At 45.3% G+C, this 25,744-nt stretch overlaps 1 protein-coding gene across 3 annotated transcripts in view; it reads right to left on the bottom strand.

The window, feature by feature from the left end:
- Window positions 1-25,744, bottom strand: part of LOC147712541 (inositol 1,4,5-triphosphate receptor associated 2-like) — a 420,289-nt gene that overhangs the window by 190,475 nt on the left and 204,070 nt on the right. For all 3 annotated transcript variants that reach the window (XM_086923244.1, XM_086923246.1, XM_086923245.1), the window contains exon 4: window positions 4,352-4,424. In XM_086923244.1, coding sequence (XP_086779370.1) covers window positions 4,352-4,424 — 73 coding nt within the window. The remainder of the gene's footprint in view (window positions 1-4,351; window positions 4,425-25,744) is intronic.

The raw sequence follows: 25,744 nt of genomic DNA, 5'->3' as shown, positions 1-25,744 counted from the left end.
AAGTGGGGTTCAGGATACGAGCATGAGTCACAGTTTCAAAGGGGATACTGGATACTTCAGGAGGACCTGGATCAGGTTCGCTCTCTGACAGTGTGCCAGGTGTGCCTTCTCTGTGGCACTTTCATCGGTCCCCAGGTCATTCCTTGACCTCCTATAGCGACGTAGATAGCTGTATCAACTTGCGATTCCCCATGCGAGATCTGGGTCACCAAGTTCCCTGGCATGGGTAGGGGATTAATCTGTCCATAAGCGAATACTCTGCCTTTGGTTAGTGGGGGTGGCATTGACATGGTTTAATACAGGTCGGCTGTCAATGGAAGCTCCGGTTTCAATGTTGTCGGTGACTGGGTTGGAGCCATCTTGAAGGTGACATTGGAGCATAGGTTGTCAGGCATGCGGTGCTGCTGCTAATGGTGAACACTGAGTGTATGGTGTATTCTGTGATGTCATCATTCATATCCTCTTCCTTATTTCCTCTTTACGGGATGGCATTGATGGTTGGTCTCTTTTGTCTTTCTCTGTTTCAATGACAAGAACACTTTGGCAAAGTGATTGTGCTTTCCACACGCGGTGCACTTCTTTCCTCTACCTGGGTTGTCTGTCAGCCTGTAGGTGTGCCCTTCACAGTATCAACAAAGTCCCACTGTTTCCAATGCTCTCTTAGGTTTTTGGGGTTTTTTCCTCAGTTAACAGGTTCTGTTTTGACTGTTTGGTGTAGTGCTGTCTCCATATTCGATGCTCTCACTTTTGAAAGCTTCTTCGAACTTCCCATTATAGGGAGGTCCTATAGGCACTTTCCTGACTCTTGTAAAATATTTTCTCTTAGCTTGGTAGATGCACACCCTTAGATAATCTGCCCTTGTATTTCTTCCTGTTCGTTGGAGAACCCACAGGTGCTGGTTAGTTCTCTAAGCCTGCCATAGAAACTGTCTAGTGATTCTTCTTCTTAGCTGGCCTGTCAGAATATAAATTGCTCATGGTCTTGGTTGGCCATGGGCTCAAAATAGGTATTATGGTCTTTGACGAGGTTGCTGCATTTTCTGGGGAATCGCCTCATTAAGTGTTGTGTATATCATGTGTATTTATTTCCCCACTAGATGATACAGAGGGCCCTCCCCCCCACCCGCCTACCCCTCAAAATACAGTTCTAGACATTTCACCTAGTGTCTCAACTTGGGCGCCCGCATGGATGGCACTCCTTCAATTGTGAATGGTTCAATTGCTGGTACACTTGCCATGCCGGCGGTACAGAAGTAAATGTGTACTGTTCCCCTTCCCCGGGGTAGTTATAGTTGCTCTGCCATGATCAGGCTGTCCCTCTGACTGACCGGTGTCGATTACCCTTCATGATGCAACATCTTTTTACCCCTAGTCAGTGTCTGGGACTTGGTGCACTGTAGCTCAACTCGTCCATCTGCCTTTATGTGGAGTCGGAAGTCAGGCGAGCTTTCAGTGTATTTAGGCCTAAGTAGCAGCACGAGCACCACTGACAGTGCGTCTATGCCAGGCGCCACCATGCATGTGGCTGGAAGGGACCAAAACTGTCTTTCTCATGTCGGGAATACCACTGGCAGTGTGCTGATGTCAGGCAGCCGCCACACTTGTGTCAGGTTTGGGCACTGGGCTGATGTCGGTCAGTCTGGTGGATTCCGCCCACCATCGCTATTGACCTGGCCTAATCCTGGTAGTAGTGCGGCCCTTGACTCTCCAGCTGGGATTTGTATGCACAGTCCGCTGGCGCAGACAAACTAACACAGGAACCACATTGGTTACCTGTTATGGGTTACATGTACCTCACTTCGCAGTCCACATTTCCTGCTTTTATTTAGAGGCTCACGTCATCGGTAAGCTACACCAAAATATTAGTTGGGCAGGGTACGTCTTGCGGACCTTCTGACTGGCAGTAGCGGCCACTGGGCGTTTTCCCGGTGGGCCGGAAGGGGGAGGGAGAGCGGTTTTGGACCAGTGGGGCCCTGTAACAAAAGCTCAGCAGCAGTGTTTCCCACCAGCACCCTGCTGCCCATGGGCCGTTACGACATAATTGCCAGGGCTGGTTTGCTTCCCAGTCCGGCCCTACATCAAGTCCGCATGGTGCTGCCCCCTTGGTGTGTTACCAGATTGGGAAACACTACAGGGCTCAGGTGGCATTATAACCTTATGAGCAAGAGAGATGCTAAGAGGGATGCTTTACACTGTGGCCTCATGGAAGGCGAAAATTAAAGAGAATGTGGAGCTTTCTTCAAATGTTTGTTTCAATACAACAGTTTGAAGGATGTCACTGCTCCCTCTTTACCCAGGTGAAACAAACACTCTTTTATTTTTTCGCTTTAAAACAATGTCGAAAAGCTGAAACAGGTTTCTCAGCTGCTCTTGTTGACGGTGTGAAGATGTCACCTCAATGTAAAAAAGACATGTCCCTTTATGCATGATTAGTTAGCGCTGTGTACACGCACTGAGGTCATGAAACAGAGGTGGGGCTCATTGATCAATAACGCCACAGCAAACCCATCCTTAAACTCTGGAACGTTTACAAGATGGTGTTGGTTCCAAAGTCACGCTAAAAGGTAGAATACTGTCCTCTTGTGGCTCACAGTTAAGCCGCATTCCTATGCTTGCATGAGTACGGACTACTACAGAAATCTCATTTTTAGGTCGAGCCTGGACAACGCATGCCCTGCTCTGCAAGGCATGCTGGAATCAAGTATGGACTTGAAGCACCGCCCACTATCCGCCCATATTTGTACTTGGCTTGTGTCATTGTCCTTCATAGATGCTGGATTCTGATTCATTATTAGGCTTGTTAGTCCTGCCTTAGTACCCCCTTGTTTTCATTTGCAACCTCCCATGAAGACTGGCCCTTTTACTGCTGGCACGGCATGCTTTCCTGCTACATTCAGCGCGCCATGTATGCTTTCCCTTTCCAAGCAGCCCAGGAAAATGGCGGTTACTTTTTTGAAATGCAATAGGTCTCACATTTACGAGAGTTTAAGCTATTGGCATTGTAAATGACAATGACTTTTATTTATCTGTTTTGATAATTAACACATAAACATAGTGCAAATGTGTGTTTTCTTTATTTTATACACCTCTGCCTGAGTTGTGCTGATCTTCCCTCTGCCCTTATGTCATGCACAGCTGGCAATTAGGGTCTTGCATGGCTCTCAACCTATAGCAGAATCTTGGAGATTGAGAGCCAGGGTCCTTGCTTTTTGCCACTAATAGGAAGTGATTCCAATGGTATGACGGGTAGTGACATTTAAACAGGGCACCTGGAATTATGTGGCAAAGGAGTGGAAATTATGTGGCAGGGTTGGCTAAATTATGCGGCAAGAAATGGCAAGGTATGCAGTACACTTTACTACTGGTAATAGTATCTGGAAATAGAAATCACCTCATTAGTGACAATGTAACTCTCAAATACAGCAAGAAGCAACTTAAAGCTGAACAGTCAGACTTTGCAAAAAGAGTCCTGGTGCACAGGAACCCAAAATCGCTGTATCTTTTGTAACTTTTGATCCATAAGAGCTAGAAAAATGTTTTTTTTGTTAAAATCTGGAGATTATGCAGCAGATAATAGATTATGTAGCGAATGAGGCAAAATCCTCAGATTTGCATACTTTCAGTGGCCCTGCATTTAATCCTCTGGCATCACAGAAAAAAGTTATAAAAGAACAATAGGGTACACCCATATTCCTACAGCTGAACCTAAAATACCAATAGCAACAACACAATCCAAAGCCTCCAACATCAACTAAAAAGTTTCCCAATGGACATTATGGTTGAATCAACTTAACCACTACAAAGCATTTCATTTTCAGGTTACATTTATTGACACAACAGGAATTACGAAATACCCACGGCCACACTCCAGCAAGAACATTAGATATGAGCTGCAGTAAGGTGCAGTGGGGTGCCTTAAGGTGGAGGAGGCCCTGATAAATAACTGTCCTATTCAGTGTCTTTTTGTGTATAGGTTCATCTTAACGACAACGCCCTGAAACATTAATTTGCGCAGACGTATATACACATAAAATATGCATGAATAATACAATCATCTACCATTCAAAATCACATTTGAAAATAAATGCAAACATGTTGACACACACACACACAAATATGTGAGTATTTATGTACATGCATCTGTGTGTACTTATGTATATATATATTTGTATGTACTTATGTGCATTTGTGTAAGCATATGTGAATATATGGCCATATTTGTATTCCATACATGTGTTTGTATTGGTAGATGAATATATAGATGCATGCATATTTTATGTCTCTAGGCGCTTTTCACAATGAGGTCAATGATGTACACCCTCACCAGAGAAGAGGTTAGGACATACCATACCTGTTGAGGCCCAGCCTCTCTAAGATGGACAGTTCGGTGGAGGAGTTTACAAGCTGGTCTTCAAAGCTGTCATCTATGGGAAAAATCACATTCCAGAAATTATTCATGGGGCAAAGTCATGGCGAGACGTGAGGGCTTGTGTCTATGCAGTACTAGAATGAGACACTACAACGCTGAGAAGCTTGAAGATATTCAGTAAGAAACTGTCAACATGGGAAGTGCCGATGAATTCAATTGGACAAGTGAGAGAATAAAAACTGCCTCAGTGTATAGGACGAGCTCTTAAGGAGCATTGATAAACATGTGTTGCATTATTTCGCCATTTATTAGTTTAATAAGAAGACTATTGAAATGTTCCGAAAAAGTAATCCGCAAATACCTTGGGGTCTGATTCATAAAGCACGTTAATTACCCAATCCATTCCAAAATTACAGACTCAGGAAGAAGGTGATTACACTCCAGTCAATCTCTGCCCAAATGAAGGAGAGGATCGAGGATGTGGAGGTGTGCTCCCAAAGGAATAACCTAAGATTTATTGGCTTCCCAAAGCGTGCAGAAGGACAATCTTTTGAAGTGTTCTTGGAAGACTGGATCATGAACGTCTTGAAACCAGTGGGGAAAGGGGAGTGGCAGGCAGAGTGGGTGGGAACGACGACGGGGAGGCGGGAGGAGGGGGCGGAAACAGACAATACACATTTTTTAAGAATACAAAGAACTTACCTGCTGCCCGATGCTCATTTCCGTTTCCTCACTGCCCCAGGATCTGGTTGCATTCTCCTTCCTCCCGGCGCTCTCCTCTGTGACTCAGGTGGAAAGAGAAGGACTTCTGCCCTAGTACAACGCAAAACCAGATTGGCTAGAGCAGGCTAACGAAGCGCTCATTTTGAGGCTGGGGGCCTCCAGCTGCAATCCATCAGCTGTTTCTCAGCCGTGGAATTGCAGGCTCTGAAGTGCGTAGGTCAGATTGGTCTGCTTTAGGCAGCCAAACAGTCTGATCTGCACATTGCAGGGGGCTGCATTACTAGTGCAATCACACTGATCAACCTCACCCCCTACCATTGCGCTGTAACAGCGCAAGCCTTGGTCACATTAATAAAATGGCATATATTCCCCTTATATTAATGTGTGTGCCTGCTGCACTCATGGTAGGTGGGGCGACACTCCTCTGCCATAATGGAGGAGTTGCTGCTGCTTGAAACCAAGGAAGCTCTCTAAGTTCTTCACAATAGAGCTGGCCCACCGAGGGACCATGACGCACTCTTGCACCATGTCCGGGTCAATGCAGCACCACTGTACAAGGGGAGAAATATCATGGTCTTCCCGGATTACGTGTAAGTTACAGGAACTATGCAGGGACTTTCTGCCGACTAAAAAGAGAATGCAAAATTTGGACCTCTGGTACAGCCTAATATTCTCTGTGAAACTTAGGATACACAAAGTCTTCTTTTTTTTCCCCCCCAGGTGAGACTGGTTACTGGCTGGATACACTTGGAGGAGTGAAAGAGAAGCGACCTTCAATCAGTAGAACCGATGGTAGTGGTGTTGGCTGCTGGTTAACACACTCATGCAGCCATTCTGCAGGCTCTGAGGCCTGGGACCAGGCAAATGGGGATGAGCTTAGTCTGCTCAGACGGAACACTAGATTCGAACTTTGTCCTTGAAACTTGTGAATCGTTCATGACCCACAGAGGGGATCGTGACTCCCTGAGCGATAGCACATACATGGGCTAGCCACAACAGTGGAGGAGACAGAGACACTGGTGCAGTGTGTGTCTCCCTGGAATTTGGGGCCCGTCCCTGCACTGAGGACGAACTTAATTTATTATTAAGACTTTAGAATCAGAACACATTGGAGCTTTGGTGGTAAGAGTTGTTGATTATGTGTTAATGTTAGAGGGTGGGTCTCTTCCTGTCTGGTATTCCCTTGTTACATATGATTGCAAGCCTTTTAATACATTTGACGGTGAGCTATGGAAGGCTGCAGTCCCATAGGCATGATTTGAGTGCTGTTGGCCCTGCTGTCCCCGTGGGATGCTGGGCCCTCAACGTGATGCAATTAGGGAGGTTAAGGCTATAGCTTCCAAGGGGTGGCCGAGACGGTGGTTGCTTAGTGTTGACCCGGATGTTATGGGCTGGAGTTGTTCAGGCTCACTGTCTGTGGGTGGGGGGTATGTAAGGAGTTCATGTTGACGTTTGTGCTGGGGTTTAGTGTTGTAGGGTTGCTTTACAGTGTGCAGAAAAGTAATCTGAAACTAGGACTGGAGTGGATAAGGGTAGAGAAGGAGCAAATGGGGGGAAGGGAACACGCCATAGGGGACATGGCACTTAGAGTGGACAAGATGTGGAAGTTCCTAACATGGAAAGTGCATGGATGGGAGCAGAGCACTAAGAGACTGAGGGTGCATTTGTAACTGAAGCGATATGGGATCTCATTGGCCTACCTACAAGAGACACACACACCTGAGGGGCCTGCATTAGCCAGTTGCAAAGAAGATGGAGAGGACAGGTATTCGTGAACTTCTACTGCAGTTATGCAAGGAGCACTGATCTGGGTGGCACTGTGGATCCCATATTTGGCTAAACAGGGGATTTTTAACAAGGAAGAAAAGTTATGTCATTGTGTCAGGAATGCTTGACACCAGGGCTATTTGTATGGTAAATGTCTATGCCCCTGATGTGGACGATGCCAACTTGCATGGCAGTGTATTGAGGGTGGTAGTCCCTGGGGATTAAATTGTGTGCTTGATGGCACGTTGGACCATGTCCTCCCTAGGGCAGATACAAAGCCAGCTATGACAGTGGCACTACAGGAAGTCATAGAGAGACTAGCGGATGCATGGAGAATGCACCACCCACAGAGCTGTACCTATTCCTGTTTTACACCAGAAACACACAGAGTCACCTAGATAATTCCATGATGTCTGGTGGCTTAGTTCAGCATGTAGACAATATTTCATATCTAGCACACTACCTGTCAGCTCATTCCCCCATGTTGTTCTCATACAAAATGGGTAGGAGGGCCCCTGGGGTGCCGCTCTGGTGGCTGAGGGTGGAGGCCTTAACAGACCCAGTTTTTGCACACACTGTATCTGAGGTACTGGACCACTATGTAGCGGAAAACTAGGAAAGCACAAATGCAGGGGCCTCAGAATGGATTGCTATGAAGGTGTGCCAATGTGGGGTGTGCATGAAGGCGATGTGTAAAAATACAGCTAACGCAAATGCTGAATGTGCAGGAGAAGAGGAGTATTAGGCTGTGGAGCCAAAGTGGTTGGTGGAATGGAAGGAGTCCAAAAGGGAAATACTGGAGACATGGAACAGGTTGGACAAGTTGGCGTGCACCAACTATAGGCAGTGACTGTATGCAGAAGGGTGCAGAGGGGTAGGATGCTGGCTATGCTTCTCTGTAGTGAGACCCAGAGGACACCCGTGGTTGGGTGTGGGATATGCGGGGAAGGGAGGTGCAGTCACAGCATGACAGCACTGAGGTCTTTGCCGCAAATCTTCAAAGAGTGTTTGCAGCATTGGGCGGAAAAACATGAGCGACTGGGTAAAACTATCTGACAGGCCTGCAGATGGCCAGTCTGCAGGAAAGAGTAGGGAATGATGGATGCGCATATCACTAAGGAGGAAATCGTAGTGGCAATTTGGACTTTAGGGTATGAATTTGTAGGAAAATGTTGCACCGCTTCTCCCTATATCGGGGGACTAGGTAATGCTGCTCAACGTCACCACTGTTTTCACATTTTTATAGAGTCCCTAGCATGAAGATAGCGCTCAATATTGCAAGGTTGGGGGCTAACGGTTGGGGAGATCACATATGTGGTCTCTCTGTAGGCTGATTATGCATTAGTATATTTGTGGCGGACAAAGTACTTGCTTCTCATAATAATGGCGGCCATAGCAGAATTTGGGGAAGTCTTGGGTCATGTCTAAATTGCTTCCGCTACGTGCACTAGGAATGATGCCACTGCAGGATCGTCCAGCACTGAGGCTCGCCTGGGAGACGACTAGCATGAGGTATCTCGGGATAAGGATAGAGAGAGAGGCAGGGACGTTCAAATCCCTGAATACTAGGAGAGTGCTGGAGGGCTTCAAGTCTACAGTGAGTTTCCGGAAAACCCTCCGGCTGTCTTTAATGGGTAAAGTGGTGTTAGTATAGATGATTGTCTTGCCACGCTGTCTCTACATCTTTCAGGTTCCCATGTTTAAAATCCATAGAAAATACTTTGTTGAACTAGACAAATAATAGTCAAACTGCTCTGTCTTCGGGTCGGAGGAAAGTAATCTAGCCTGACCTCAAACGTACCTGGACGCATGGTGGGCTGGAACATCGCAGCTTGGAACTGTACTATCTTGCTGCACAGCTATAGCAAGCTGTGCACTGGATCGATGAAGGGGAGAATAGGGAGAAAAGGTTACTGCACGGCATGTGTGGAGGGATATCTCTACGTAGGCTCCCGATGTTGGGGGTTGGGGCACTAGGCTCAATCCTGTACGTGGCTGGGCAGGTGTGTCATGCCCGGGAAGGGGCGGTCCAGTGGGTGTAAAAGCAAGATCCATATGCACCGGATATATCTATCTGGACTCTGCGCCCATTCACACAGATAGCAAAAACGTCAGTAGATCGGGGAGCTGTGACACGTTGCCGGATCTCTATCCCAGTGATAGATTTGTTACTCTGACAGATGTGGTAGAAACGTTTAATTTGGGACAAAGACTATTCTTGCAATTTGCCAAAATAGCAACCATGGCTCATGGTACTTGGCCGTCTTTCCCAGATGCCACTGAAGAGTCAGACTTCAGTGACTCTGCTTAACATGGCGGGGGCGTCATAAGTTGGCAAAATATCCCACTTACCGCCCTACCGGTCCGGGCAGATGGCAGGAAATACTAGGTGAACCGTTCATGGACAAGGAGTGGGAGGGCATCCATAAGGAGTGGAAGAATACCTTGGCTAGAATGAGTTTTAAATTAATACAATACAGCATTGTACACCAGATGTATGTGAGATACTACATGCTATTTACACATGGTGCCCCCAAATTCCCTCGCCTTTCGGCTGGTGGAGCAGATTTAGCACATATGATGTGGCGGTCCCCAAACTGGACATGTACTGATATGCTGCAGTTGATAATCAAAATACGGCCACCGGGTGAGGAGTCCCAAGGGATATTAAGCACTACCTGTTGGGATTGATACCAATGTGCAAGAAGAAAGTCCTCAGTAGGAAAGGTTCTTGGTGCTGGGTTTGGTGCTTGCTAAGGATAGTGTGGCTATCTGTTGGATGTACACTAGCCCTCCAGAACTGAATGAATCGATGAGGTATATGACTGAATGGGCGGAGACTGAAGAAAGTCGCATGCGGAAGTGCTGATGAGACAATAAGCTGACAGATGACTTGAAGACCCGGGTGTTGATCCTCGCTGAGTTGTTGGAGTCACCAGAAGTTAGGCCCCCATGAGGGACGAAATAGACAAAACTGGAATTCTGCGAGTGTGACATATGGTCGGTCAGGGCCCCAGGTTGGTAAGGGGCGAGGGAGCAAGGCATTGCCAACAGGCTGGGTGACAAAACACACATTTAAACTGCTGGCACCAGCTACGCCTGCACCCACATCCCATCATCCCTCTATGTTGACCACAGAGAAAGTCCAGTGATCAGTCCTAAGCAGAACTTGTGGTATAGAAGGGTGGGAGGAGGGTGGGGTCGTTGGGGTGCAGTATCAATTACTATATTGTGGAATGTGTTGTTTTAATTTAAATGGCAATAAAACATTATTTTAAAAAAGTGTGCACACATGTGTGTCACCACGGATGTGCGTGCACACACAATGACACAGGTGCCATGTTATTTCTTTTATTTACTCATTTAAGATGTCATGAAATTATGTTTACACAAAGCACTCTTTGAACAGCTGAGGGTCCTATCAGCAAATGTCAGTTACGAAGGGAACGGAAGGGTTGGACTAACTAAGACATGCCCAAGCACTGGACTGTAGAGCAACCTGACAGCAAATTGCAACAAGCATTGGCATTGCCAATAGGTCTCGCTTTGAGACACAGTTAATGTTGTTGCAGTAAGGATAATGTGCTGCATAACTAAATACTTAAAAGGTCCCAAAGGTGAGACCTATTGGCTATGCCAACTTAAGCTGGCACTGATTAAGATCCTCTACCATGTCATATAGCCGTAACACAAAATGCTCTCTATCCAAACATGTCCAGGAATCTAGTAATTATTTTGAATAGTGGACTAATGCTTGAAGTCCAGGGGCCTCATTTATGAAAAGTGACGCATCGCTGCCTGAAAACAGCGATGCGTCACTTTTCACTGCGCCCTCCTTGCGACGCCAATGATGCGTCATATTTACAGTATGACGCATCATGGTGAAAGGAGTTACAGATACGTCAGTATTTCGGACGTATCTGTAAGCGCAAAAGTGACGCATTGCTGGAGTGTGTCACAAAAGTGGCGCAACTCCAGCAATGCGTCCTTTCACATGGGGCAAGCCCCATGTGAAAGGGCCTGCGTCAGTCTTACGCCTGCTGTGAAGCAGGTGTAAGATTTTGACGCAACAGCGTCCTAAAATTGATGCAGTGAAATTTCATAGATTTCACTACGTCACTTCTACGACCCTTCCTTGCGTCAATACGCCCCCCTTGCATACATTATACCTGGGGCAGGTATAATGTGGCGCAGGGGTTTACAAAGTGACGCATCTACCTATATGCGTCACTTTGTAAATATGGCGCAACAAGGCACATTTTTTACGCCACTGGTGCGTCACAAAAAGTGACGCACCGGCGGCGTAAAAGTGACGCACAGCCTCATAAATGAGGTCCCAGGTTTCTACTGTTACAAAAACTGTACCCTACTGTTTGTACTTATTATCCAAGTATATATATATATCCCACACACATAGCGTTCTTGTTGTAGCTGGGTGCCAACTGAAACATTTATTATAAAAAAAACACACATGAACGAATATACTAGCAAAAGGTTGTTAAATTTTGCCCAACATTCTATTTTTTAACTGAAGCCTAACCAAAGGCAAGGAATGCAAATGGCAGATATGAAATACCAGGGAGTTCCATACTTCAAGTCCAAGGACAGCAGTCTGATATCCCTGCAACAGGAACAAATAGCAAGAGAGAGCACCAAAAGCAGATCTTCAGCTGACTCACTTATCCACTCTGCCTCAGCTTTGACATCTGAGCATTTTCTAACAAACCTTGGTCTAAGAATGCATGAATAAATGAACACCGATCTGGCTTTAGGTAGAATATCAGCACGAGTGATAATTTAACAGTCAAAGCTAAAAAAAAAGTACTATTAAATAAAATATTTACAATTTAAAATGTAGTTGAAATGGCTGTGCTTTAAAATGATGAAACAATTGATTTGACATAACTATTTAGTATGTCAAGAGCGGAGCAAAACAGTAGAGCGGTGTAGATCTATGCTGTACGTAAGATTAGATCCTTAAACATTCGGTGGGATTCCCACGGGAACCCTGTGGAGGGGAGGCACCCCACCCGCAAGAGAGACATGACCCAAACAACCCTACAGCGGACAGCACAGCACTAGGACGATTACTACCAGTAACAAACAAATTGAACACGTGTCCGCTACTTACACGGGCCATCCATGAATTTAGCATCTGTCGTCCGAATCCATGTTGATCTTTTAACGGATATCATATGCTCGTAATTTGGGCACTTCCGGGTTGCATAATAACCAATCATACAGTCAAGCATATTCCGAGAGCCGACTGGGAGGTACTGGTATGAAACTTGACTAATGATTGGAGCGTTCAGAACACCTCAGCCAATCCTAAGTGCGACACACAAATCTGGTAGTGACAGCCAGGTTTTACCAGGCGGAACTGGTTGGGTTAATGTGCTGTCTCAATGTTTGTGAACATCAGCCGCCGATTTGAATGGTTGGGACAGGCACAGTAGCGCTGCTGTCTCCATTTGAAAAGCACGCCCGAGACGCACTCTGTGGGGGGGGGAGGGGGAGGGGCATGCGTTGCGGCATTGGAGAGTGACAGGAATGCCAGATGGTGGGTGCGCGCGTGAGAGTGAAGGGGGTAAAAGCGCACGGCAGATGCTCTCTGTGGTGGGGGAGGGGCGTGCGTTGAGGCATGGGAGAGCGAGAGGAATGCCAGATGGCTGTTGCGCGTGTGCACGCGAGTGTAACCGCACACTGGTGGCCACCAAAAGCCTTTAGTAGCACTTTAAAAACCCGCTACTAAATGTCTCGCAGACAGCGAATGCGCTGGCTCAGGCAAGACCTAAAAATGGATACATGTTTAAAGGACCACCAATGGTAGGGGGGGATAAAGTGAAGGGGGAAGGGGGAGGAGAGAGAGAGAGAGATACAGAGGGAGAGAGAGAGAGAGATTGCATTCTCGTGGAATGAATAATGAAAAACAAAAAGAGTAGTTCACTAAATGTGAGCAGTGGAAGGATACAAATCAGCCAATCAAAAAGATAGTAAAGAGGTTGTTCTCCAGGAGAGGGACTAGCACAAGAAAAGGAAGGTAATCCATTGATTAAGAAACAAGCAAATGATAGTGACAAACAATAAAGATAACCAACGGTAGGTAATGCAGTTTTATCAGCGGATAAGTATTGCTTAAGGATTTACCGGTCTGTAAAATCACTCATGCACAAAATGCTGTGTGAGAGCATAAATTGTGTTCGACAGAAAGGAAATACATAATTTCCTTGACCCTTTTGCCAAGGAAGTGCTTGTTGGAGCTTTGCATGGTAATAGAAATACATACACAATATATTTCAGCAGAAAAGGTTTTTCTGAGAAGAATCCAACTCCTGCAAAAGAACCAGCAGCAAATGTGGATTGTTCAGTCCTTCTCAATCCTCCATCTTTGTGTCCCATTTGAAATTAAATTCAATGTGCCGCAATCTTGGTACATCTTCCCATAGGGAAGCGGGCAGAATCCTAACTATGGACACCAGCCAAGTAATCGTGTTCGGTATTAGTAAATTCCTATTGTCCACCTACTTTGTTAGAAGGAAACTATCTCTTCCATTTTAAACTAGACTCCCCGGAATCATGAATAAAGCCAATGTATAGCATTTTTAATTTTGGTGTAAACTCAATTTAATGTTTTTTTAACTTTTCTACTCTTTTTAAACTATTTTAATATTTATTGATACTGTGCCAAGCTGAGTTATATATTATGTGCTCTATTGATGAAATATTTGCCAATGTGTTAAATTGTTGAATTGTAGAAGTAATGTAACACTAGGGTGCCCTTATGATGAAGATTTTACAGTTGTATGTCTTATAATGTATTGTATATTTTATTGTATCTTTTATGTTGCAATGCAACGAAATAAAGATTGAATTGATTGATTGATTGATAAATTAAATTCATACAAATCAACAACATGGCCTGCAGCGAATAAGAAAGACCCAATGTAATGAAAGAGAACTCATGGTACTTGCTGCGCAGGTGGTGGAGTAGGAGCCAAGAATTTTGGGCATACTTCTACGTAAAACAAGTGCTGAAGTAAGGTCAAAATTATGGCAGGGCATTGCTAATACGGTCAGTATGGTACAGTTGTGGAATGTAAAAAACAGATTAGGCTTCGTATTAGGGACCTAATATGTAAGCATATGCAAGAATCATAGGCTACTGGTTGTGGAACAGCTCCAGAGTTGCAGCCACAACCCGAGGGAGGATATATTACAACCAGCACTCCAAACAGCACATATTGAGGCCACTGAAGTTGGCCCTGAGGTAGAAGAAATTAAACTACAAGGTGAGCAATATTTTCCAAATTGTTTTATCAAATAATGAAATATACTATTTTTTCAACAGAGAAACTAAATCTATATGTTTGTATTTGCCACATGTACATATTATTGGGAAAGCAGACAGTAAGTTTGTTTATTAGAATAGTCTATAAAACAATATATATATATTTTTTTTAAATTGTATTGTGCAAGACAACATCATTACAAATATGGGCCTACAACCACAGGGGCCGGCGGCTAGTGCATGCAAATCAATAACTTGACGTCACGAAGCAGCGACTGATCCCCAGAGGTCCAGCAGAATTACGAGATACATTTTCGGCAACTCAGGAGATAGGCAGGATATAAATATTTTAAATTTTTTAGAAAAGGAGCAAAGAGAAAAACAAGGAAACAAAACTCAAGGCGAGAAATGTTCTAGACGATGTCGAGCTCCGATGGGGGGGGACCTGCCGTACCGGATAGAGAATCAGTAGGACAATAGAGATGACCAGTGGGGGGAGGCAGTGGGGAAGTCAGAACAATCAGCAAAAGGAGTAAAGTGTTCCAGGAACCTCAGGGTCAGGGGGACAGAGAAATGTCCGGAGTGTCTTCAAAGGGGGGCGTACAGATGTTCCCTTGGTAAGTGTTCCACTGGCCCCAAATTTTACTCCACGCCCTAGGCTTGCCCCTAGCCAAATATACTGTCTTCTCTCTGAACATGCACCAGTCCATATTCTCCTTCCATACTGACACGGTAGGAGACCGTTGGGAACCCCAAAGCTGTGCAATTTCCCTCTTTGCAATCATGTTCCCAAGTGCCGCCCACCGGGCCTGGGCAACGTTGTAATCATTCGGCTCCCACACATTCAACAAACATCTACGAGCCTCAGGCAGCAGAGCGACCCCAGTGACACACTCCATTACCGCATGCACACGGTGCCAATACGCCGCGACCGCACGACACTCCCAAAGGATATGAAGGAAGGTGGCACTCATTCCACATCTGCGCTTACACAACCCATCCGAGGAAAAACCCATAGCAGCCAAACGAGGACCCGTTCCATACACACGGTGAAGAATTTTGAGTTGGACAAGACGGAGACGGGCAGGAATGGCGACCTCTTTCGGGGAGGACAGTGCGGACTGCCAGTCCTCGTCATCCAACTCCAACCCATCTCGGGGTCCAGGCCTCCCTGAGATGCACAAGGAGATCCGCCCGATTGTTGGTTAATTTCTTATAAATCAAGGAAATCGTACTGTCGGGCAGATGACCATCAAGTATACGGTCCTCGAGTGGGGAAGATTCAGGGACAGTGGTACCGGCCGTGAAGACCGACAGCAAAGCGTGGCGAACCTGTGCATATCTGAAGAACTCCCTCTCACTCAACTCATACTCACTCTGAAGCACCGCAAAGGATTTGACCGCACCTTTCACCCAGAGATCACCCACTCTGCTAATGCCAATCGTATCCCAGTTCTCAAAACCTTTCGTTGTCCAGAGGCATCCCAATCTTTCCGAAGCAAACAAAGGGGTCGCTCGTGTCAATCGATCATTCCATCCCATGGCCGCATTGGCATCTTTCCACACACGCACTGCAATCTTAGTGGATCCCGTTAGAATCCTCCCCGCCGTCCGAGAGTGGAGCGCTCTGTTGAAGTTGCCACCAGGCAACTGATATTTATCCATCTCGAAAGCCGGATTGGGACCGGGTGCATACGTAGCATGATTGATGGCGGACAACTGGGAGGCCCAATAATACCTCCTGATGTCCGGGAGCGCAATACCCCCGTCATACCAGGGGAGAGTTAGTTTTGCGAGAGCGATGCATGCGCTACCGTCCCAAACAAGCCTCCTCTGTAAACCTTCCACCTCCCGAAAGTAGGCTGCCGGAATAATATCAAAAGAGTTCTGAAGTGCGGGGCAGGGACATCATTTTAAAGAGTGCCGCTCGACCAAGTGGCGACAACGGCAATCTACACCACCGAGCCACGTCCAACTTCAATCGTCGGAGAGGAGGAAGGAGATTATGCTCGTAGCGAACAGTCGGGTCCAACGATACGTAGACCCCCAAGTACTTGAAACCGGATTGTGAAATTTGAATGGGAAACCTACTCGGCAAGGGGGCAAGGCCGCCTGAGATGACATACACACACGATTTAGATCAATTAATGATCAAACCGGAGTTTTTACCGAAAGAAGTGAGGACGTCAAATAGGACGTTAAGGGATTTACGAGGGGAGGTGAGGTACAAGAGAATATCGTCGGCGTACAACGAAACCCGGTCTTCAAAATCGGGGGCCCACTTAATGCCCTTTATCGACGGATCCCATCGGAGCCAGACTGCAAGCGGTTCTAGAGCAAGAGCAAAGAGCAGGGGGGACAGCGGGCACCCCTGCCTAGTACCCCTCCCAAGAGTAAAGGACTGGGACACCCTACCATTGACAACAACCTGAGCCAGCGGATCCGTATATAAAAGTCTCACCCAACTGATAAATCCTGCACCGAAACCGAACTTTGCCAGAGTGGCCCAAAGATATGGCCATTCTATTGTATCAAAGGCCATCGTGGCGTCCAAGGAAGCCAAGATGGCCGGCTCCGACAGAAACTCCGCCCTAGCGAGAACGCCATGTAAGCGCCTCAAATTGAGAGCAGTGTTCCGGTGCGGAATGAAACCGGATTGATCCGGATGGATCAGGTCACAAATGACAGTGAGTAGACGATTAGCAAGGACCTTGGCGAGAATCTTCGGCTCGGCATTCAGTAGGGAAATAGGCCTGTATGAGGCACAACGATCACGAGGCTTGCCCTCCTTTGGAATTACAACTATAGTAGCCAGACGCTGGTCACAAGGGAGGGAGCCAAGATCACGCGACTCCATAAACATATCACGAAGATATGGTGCGGCTTTATCCGGGCGCAATATGTACAATTCAATAGGCAAGCCATTTGGGCCCATAGCTTTGCCAGAACGGAGGGAACGGATCGCGGTCGCAATCACGTTGACCGACAACGAGGCCTCCATGCACTCTCGATCCTCTTCAGACAGGCAGGGCAGCGCGATGTCCCTCAGCAATAAACGAGAGTCGTCCTCATCTCTATCGGACACCGGGGAGTAGACCACACAAAAATAGTCAGCAAAACACTCCACAATCTCGCCAGGGTCAGTCACATTCACACCGTCAGAATTCTGAATCACAGGGACCACACGATTCGCTCTCTCCTTCTTATCAAGCCAGGCAATCAATTTACCCGCCTTATCCCCAACATCATACAGTCTACCTTGCTGTTCCCTATACATTGTCTTGGCAGCATCCGTAACAAGGGATTTATAGTCAAACTGTTTCAAGCTAAGGGCGTGGAGTCTATCCTGGGTGACACCTAAGTCTAGATCAGCCTCCAACTCCAGTATTTTGGCCTCCAGACTCACGACCTCCCCATTCCTAGCTTTCTTGGTCTCAGCTATTAAAGATAGGGCCTGTCCACGAATAACAGTTTTGAAGGCTTCCCACAGGGACACTGAGGACAAAACAGACCCCTCGTTCTCCAGGAAGTAGTGGTCGAGCGACTTTATGAGGCTATTACGGGTCTTGGGGTTGCGCAGATGCCAAGGATTGATAGGGGCGATCCGCCCGCGGCGTGTATCGCCGTATCGAAAATAAGCCACACAGGAGAGTGATCTGAAATGCCCTGGGCCAAGTGTCTAACCTCCCCAATGTAGGAGGACTGGACAGCGGGCATGAGGAAGTAATCAAGCCTGGAGAGACTCCCATGAGCCCCGGAGTGAAAGGTGTATTGACATTGCGTTGGATGCATTAACCTTCAGCAATCCACCAGACCAAAGGTGTCCAAGAACCCACATAGCCATAATTGGGAAGCAGGAAGGTCCCTGGGGGGGTGGCGGTCCAAATCGCCGGATAGCACAGAATTAAAGTCCCCACCCATAAGGAGTCAAGTCAAGTCAAGTCAGAGAATTTATATAGCGCACTACATACCCAGAGGGTTTCAAGGTGCTTAGAAAGGGGAGGAGGATTACTTGTCAAATATCCACGTTTTAAGTTGCTTTCTGAATGCTAGGTGGTTCTGGGTAAGGCGAAGGTAAGCGGGGAGCGAGTTCCATGTCTTAGCAGCCAGGTATGAGAAGGATCTGCCTCCCATGGTGGTCTTGTTGATGCGAGGTACAGTGGCGAGGGCTTGGTTGGAAGAACGTAGTTGGCGGGAGGGGGTGTAGAAGGACAGTCGTGAGTTGAGGCATTCTGGTCCGATGTCGTAGAGTGATTTGTGTGTGTGGGTTAGCAGTCGGAAAGTGATCCTCTTATTGACGGGTAGCCAGTGGAGGTCTTTAAGATGACCAGAGATGTTTTCCTTGCGTGGGATGTCTAATATGATCCTGGCTGAGGCGTTTTGGATTCGTTGGAGTTTCTTCTGGAGTTTAGCGGTAGTGCCCGCGTAGAGGGTGTTTCCGTAGTCCAGTCGGCTCGTGACCAGAGCGTGGGTGACTGTTTTCCTTGTTTCGGTGGGGATCCAGCGAAATGTTTTTCTGAGCATGCGGAGAATGTTGAAGCAGGATGAAGAGATGGCGTTGACCTGTCTGTTCATTGAAAGTGAGGAATCCAGGATGACGCCTAGGTTCCGTGCGTGGTCTGTCGGGATGGGTGCATTTCCGAGGGCTTCCGGCCACCAGGAGTCGTCCCATGCAGAGGGGGAAGTACCTAAGATGAGGACTTCTGTTTTGTCTGAGTTCAGTTTCAGACGGCTTTGTTTCATCCATTCGGCAACTTCTTTCATTCCTTCGTGTAGGTTAGTTTTGGCGGTGCTGGGGTCATTGGTGAGAGAAAGGATTAGTTGAGTGTCATCCGCGTAAGAGATGATGTTGAGGTTGTGTTGGCGTGCGATGGTCGCGAGGGGGCTCATGTATACGTTGAAGAGGGTGGGGCTGAGTGAGGATCCTAGTGGTACGCCACAGATGACTTCGGTGGCCTCGGACTTGAATGGTGGGAGGCGGACTCTCTGGGTTCTTCCGGTGAGGAACGAGGTGATCCATTCAAGTGCTTTTCCTTGGATTCCGATGTTATTGAGGCGTTGTAAAAGGGTGCTGTGGCAAACTGTGTCGAATGCTGCAGAGAGGTCGAGGAGGATGAGGGCGACTGTGTCTCCATTGTCCAGTAGAGTTCGAATGTCGTCTGTTGCTGCGATGAGGGCGGTCTCAGTGCTGTGTTTTGCTCGGAAGCCAGATTGTGAGGAGTCGAGGGATTTGTTGGTTTCGAGGAAGGCGGCGAGCTGGTTGTTGACAGCTTTCTCGATGACTTTGGCCGGGAATGGAAGGAGCGAGATGGGGCGGTAATTTTTGAGTTCGGTGGGGTCCGCTGTGGGTTTTTTCAGAAGGGCAGTGAGTTCAGCGTGTTTCCAGTCTTCCGGGAAGGTGGCGGAGTTGAAGGAGCAGTTCATGACGTCTCGGAGGTGCGGTGCTATGACGGAGTCTGCTTTGTTGAAGATGTGGTGAGGACATGGGTCTGTGGGGGATCCTGAGTGGATGGAATTCATCAGGCGGATTGTGTCCTCAGTGGAGATTGGGTTCCAGTCGTTAAGGGTGTTCACGGGGGGAGAATGTTCAGCAAATGGTGGGGTGGGTTGGTTTCCGGGTTGGTTGTCAAAGCTGTTGTGGATGTCTGCAATCTTGTTGTGGAAGAATGAGGCTAGGGAGTCGCAGAGGGCTTGAGAGGGGGTGATGTCGTTGGAGTTGGCCGAGGGATTGGAAAATCCTCAAAAACTACTTTAACCACTACAGTTACTATCAGCACACCCGCTCCACTGTAGCAGAAATAAGAACATCAAGTAACTTGACAACAAACACCGCACTAAACCCTGATGCACGTGACAATGATGCCTCAAGTGCACAGCCCTCAGTATCTATCCCATGGAGGTTTCTACGCTGCCACGGAGCTCAGCTGATTGAGGGGACACAGACACATCTGTTCCAACTCCAGCATAGGCCCAAGTCCAATTCGGACTCTATGGTTGAAATCGGTAGAAGAGTATAAGTAGACGAGACGGTACTTTTAAAAAAATACAGGCACAGTCAGCCCTACCGACAACTGCAATCCCAGAAATGAACCATAACTTTGCTGAACTTGTGAACATTCATCTGACCGAGGCTTGTTCTGCACTTCAGACACCAAAGACTGGTGTGCTACGACTTACGCTCACTACAGAAGCATTGTGGAAGATAGGGCCGCAGAAGAGCTACTAGACACATGACCCTGAAATAAAGGAATTCACAATGATAAAGACTCACAGTCATGGGGCAATGTCGGCTGTAACTGAGTCAGACGCCTCTGCCTGACATTAATGTAGGATGACATCCATGAAGATGCCTTTGGTAGAAAAACATGCAGCACAACCAGTCATTCACCTCCCCCTTCCACCTCATCACCCTCACACTCGTCACCATAGGTTTCTCTCCTCAGGCCGTGCAGGAAACGTGAACGGAGTGCATAAATGCAAGAGTAAGTTAACACCCTGACGAATAAAATTGGTATAAACATTTAGGAAATATTTTTTTTATCATTATATTATAATTATTTTAGATGTACTTCCTTTAGAGTTATTTATGTAGAGAGTGTTTATTAATAAAGGGCAACTAGATTTTAGTTTTCTTTGCAGTATTAGATACATGGTAGACCTAACTGTTAAATGGTTGTAATTTCCTTTGTAGTTACTTACTAATTATATTTACATATTTTTGTGAATCTCCTTTTTATTGCCTGTCATAAGCATTTTTTCATTGTTGATGATGTGCACTGTATGTCTCCTGTGCAATAAATGTAATTATTTATCTTATTATAATTATGTTTGAATAAATATTAATGTAAAACCGTCCTGATATTGATGTTATATTAATATCTATATATTTAAACATTTCATAACTACCGTGTGTTATTTATTTTTAATAGAGAAGGAACCTGTGATTGAGGGGTAAGAGTTGATGTGGTGTTACTCTTGTATGGATGCTTATCTGATACATTGGTAAACATTTGTTTTCTCGGGCACAGATAAGATTACATGGCATTTTAAAATAAATAGTTATGTTTTAATAGACGTATTATACTTGTTTTACATTGATACTGCTATGTCGTAGTGAAGTTCTTTTAAATTGCCACCTCCTCCGAGCAGGTGGTATTTCCTCTCGCCTTGAGCACTTCTAACTACTTGTAACTGTGGAAAGCGGAGGTCCCGCATGCAGAATGAATGAAGACTAAATCAGTTTGCTTTTCGGCTCTCGATTTCTCCTCGCGTTGTTTATCGATCGGTATTTCTGCTTCAGAAAAAGTTGCCTGCGGGAACTCTTGTACTCGTAGGGAAGGACATTAACACATATATAACCATCAGCTAAGTTTGCTCCGCACGATTCGTAATAATGAGGGCCTTAAGAAGCTTTTGAGATGGTCCTGTGAGGCTTTGACCTGTAGCTAGCTAAAAGCGGTCAGGTAGGTGTCACCTAAAAACAATGGGAGAGAGTCAGGCTGTCCGCAATGACCACCATTGTATTATGAAACAAAGAGGGCTCTGACTTCTGGCAGAATCTGCTCCCAGGTTACAGGTCTTCAATGAGGCACACGGTGCAGTAGTATTTTGGACTTCTGTGACCTATAGGGAGTATAAGAACGGATGCATGAATGTAAATGTCTTGCCAGGCGATTTATCAGTATGGCCCTCGTTTATCATGGGGACAACAAAACTTTTGAAAGAGTATGGAAAATGTTGTTACATAAAATAGTTGTTTATTTTTATTGTGATCTTGCACTAGGTGTTCCTTCTCCTACATCTCTGCCAAAACCCGGAATGAGCTCCCTCAGCACATCAGGGCTACCCCTTTGCTACTCAACTTCTGCAAGAAACTGAAGACTTGGCTATTCAGCTAGGAGCTCCGCTGACCATCGCAACTTTTGTGTTAGCGAGTTGTGTTTCAGAGGTTATGCGATGGTATTAATCTCCGACTCCTTCCTTTATGATTCAGTTGCATAACACTGATATGTACCATAATGAATCTCTATTTAGAAGGGAAGCATTTCCATATAGTGATTTGTTATACCTTTCTGAACCAGGCCCGGCTCCAGGAATATTTATTTGGGTGGGCCAAGAGCGCATTTGGGTGGGCCACGGCGGGCCCAATTTGTCGCTTCTGGAGGTAGCCTACAAGTCCTAGATTACATCATATCTACTTGAAACAGTCAGCACGATACAACGGATTGCTTCTGTGTGTACACAGAGCATGTGGAGAGTTATTTCAAAGTAAGACCAATGTCTAGACCTAACTGCAAACCCTCGAATTCCAGCTGGCCAGGCAGTAAGAGCAAAGTATGGACCTAACTGTAAACCCTCGAATTCCAGCAGGCCTGGTTTCAACAAAGTACTTGAAAGCTAAGCATATTATAATAGTTCAAGATTAAGGAAATCCCTATTACCACACGAAAGCCTTGACACTGTTGCACTAGAAAGACTGGTTATTTACTCGTTGCAATTTGTCCAACACTTATTTCTCTGTACAAATATAACTTTATACATTTTATTTTCTTGTCACTTTTTTTGCAACGTACTTTCATAGATACAAATTCTTGAAAAATAGTAACACATTTGAAAAAAACTGCCTGCTGTTTTCACACTGACCATTCCAAAACTAGCAGTTCCAGTCATAGAGGTAACCTTCTATTGTTCTTTGAAAACTCATCCATACATAGGTTTGCTGTGAGCTCTTTCTCATATGCTAAAATAGTAAAATTCTGTTTCCGATCATAATTCATTGTGCGTTGGAAAGGTGTGAGAACGAGAGATAGGGTTGAAAAGGAGCTCTCACAGGCTGCGGTTGAATCCCTATAACCAGTGCAGATACATACATTTCATGAAGTGATGGGAAAGCTTCAGCATAATCACGTACTAGTTCATAAATGGTGGCAACATCTGCACCATCAGGACTTTTTTTTGTAACAACGGTTTTGCAACAGTTAGTTCTACTGCAAGAGTAGCTTTGATTACATTATTTAGGTCAAGGAGGGGTGAACACTTGTTCACATCAAGAATATGAGGTGATGAGGGAACCAAGATAGAAATGGCTTCAATAAGTTCAAGGTTCTTCTGGGAGATTCTGGTCTCCATTTCAGCTATTGCTCTGTCCAGAATGTTCAAGATGGGCTGCCGGAGCACTTGCTGCTGAGAAAAGGAAGAGTCTCTGCAGATTGTCCAACTGTTGAAAGTACCAACGAATCTGCAAATTGGCAGTTGAGAGTCCTCCTCCTTTTTGGTCCACGATTAACACGTGTGGTTTCGTCTAACACATTATCAGAAGAGCAGTACTTGGTAGAAAACATGGCATCTGCACGCATTGCTTTCAGGGCACTAAGTGTGGACTGTACTACATCCACTGCAAAACACAAATTTGTTTGCTGTGTCTGAAACCCAGCATTAACTGGTTTTAAAGTTAAAAGTAGATGTTGTAAAACTTTCCCGATAACATAAATGTATTCCCTGTGAATATGAGATAGTAAACCACAAGTTTCTGCCTTCAACTCAGATGCAGCATTGTCATCATGATATATGTCTGATATAAGATCAAAAATGGTGTCAATGTTTTCAACCACACATTTTGTAACCTCATAATGGCTGGTCCATCGAATCTCAAGAAAACGTTTGAGAGTTGGTCCATTATATCGTTGACTCACATAAGGACTACGAAAGAAATTGTACAACATATTACAAAGATCAAAGAATCTCTTTGCCCTTGGTTCACTTTGGATGGCATTTATGACAACAAGATGAAGCTGATGTTTGTAACAGAGTATGTAAGGAATATATGTATCTAATCTTCTCTGTATAAAAGCCTGAACACCCCCACTGCATCCACTCATCACTGATGCTCCATCATAGCACTGACTTAAAATGTCTTCTGGCTTGAAATCGCTGGCAACCAAGTGGCTTAATATGCGATCAGCATCTATTACTTCGTGTTGGATACATTTAGATGTATATTTTGCCTTTAGGGGAATAGAGTGTATAATTCTGGCTAGCTTTTTATCTTTTTTCAGAGTGTATTGGAAAAGCTTTAAAAATAAACCACTTGTTGAATCAAAAACATCTTCATTATAGACACTCAGGGGGAGGTCATTCACAACAAGAAATTGAATGACTTGTCCAATGCTTTTTAAATACTATCGATTATTTTCTATTACTTTCATATCTAATAAAAAGGTAATTGTATCTCCTCTTTCCCCTTTCTTAGATGCCTCTGCTAGAGCTAGTACAGCATATGTGTGAGTTTGACTGGCCCCATGTTTAGCAAAACCTGTGCCAGATGTTAGCACACTTTTCCAGTCACGGAAACCAGTTACAGTAATGACTGTATCCCTATCATTTTTTCCATTAATAATCATATGACATGGGAATCAAAAGCAAGCATCTAGACTAGCAGAGTACTCCAGCCATGGTCGAGTTTTGTACCAGTCCGAGCTGAATGCCCTCTCACGGTCGCCAAATCTACTTCGTGGATAAGATTTTAGAAATTTGTTGGGATCGTTTATCCCTATGCAGATCAGTAGCATTGCTGCTGAGATGACCTTGATGCTTTTCAAGGTCAACTTAGTATTTATTCACTGCAGTACCATGATTTTGGTGAGCATGCATTTTTCTTTCTTTTGCAACTTCCATGGGGAGTGCTGGTACAGGACTTGGTTTACGAAACAAGGGATTACGGCTGGCATCTAAAGTACCTCTCCAAATGAGGAATCTGTCCATGATGCCCAAGCTAGGCTTAGAAGCAACTGAAAAAAATATTTAAAAATCAAAATAAATTTTTGGTTAATTAAAAATGTTCCTCCAATATTAGATCAAAATACCACAGGTCAAGCACCTTAAAAAGAAAAGTTACTGAAAATTAATAATAGTGTCCCAACGATGATTAAACATTTGTTTAAAACAATACCAGAGGTGTGATTAAAAACTAGAAAATTCCTCAATAAGCAGTATACAATTGCAGCCATGGTTAGCTTTGGTTTAATTAAATTATCTGGACATACAGAACGGACCCTGGTCATTTATGGCAAATCTGCCATGAGTTGCATGTTGCATTTAAAATAAGAATCTTGAATTATAAATCCACGAATGAGGGTGCAGTGCTGCACAGGCAATGAATTGAATTTGTGTTATATGGGAACTATTTCAGCTCTCTCCCTCAATCCAAGGCATTCCACAGTTGCATTCTGTAGGGTTGTTGTGCTGCGTACAGCTCTCTATGATTCATGGGGACTAAAACTGTCTAACGTGTGGATGCTCATTAACGTCCTGGTGGATTTGTTTTCTTCCAACAAAGAATCCATTCGTTTTGAGTCTTTTCCAGCCACAATACAATATCCTGCATTTTATTTGCCCACGGTTTCCAAAATTAGTCTGTTTGAGGATTAGTTATAAGAGTGATGCATCGCAGTGTGGCCTACTTGGAGAGTGTTTCAGTATTGTGCATGAGTGATCCGAGTGATGCTGTTATCTTTTATTAGGTCATTGCAAGTAGATGTTTACTAACAAGGAGAGGAGAATGACATGGAATACGTGAAAATTACAAACATTTTTGTTGT

Source organism: Lissotriton vulgaris, chromosome 5 (genome assembly GCF_964263255.1).
Source record: "Lissotriton vulgaris chromosome 5, aLisVul1.2, whole genome shotgun sequence".
Lineage (NCBI taxonomy): Eukaryota > Metazoa > Chordata > Amphibia > Caudata > Salamandridae > Lissotriton > Lissotriton vulgaris.
The sequence above is the reverse complement of the archived record's forward strand: the minus strand, read 5'-3'. Positions and strand labels throughout refer to the sequence as shown.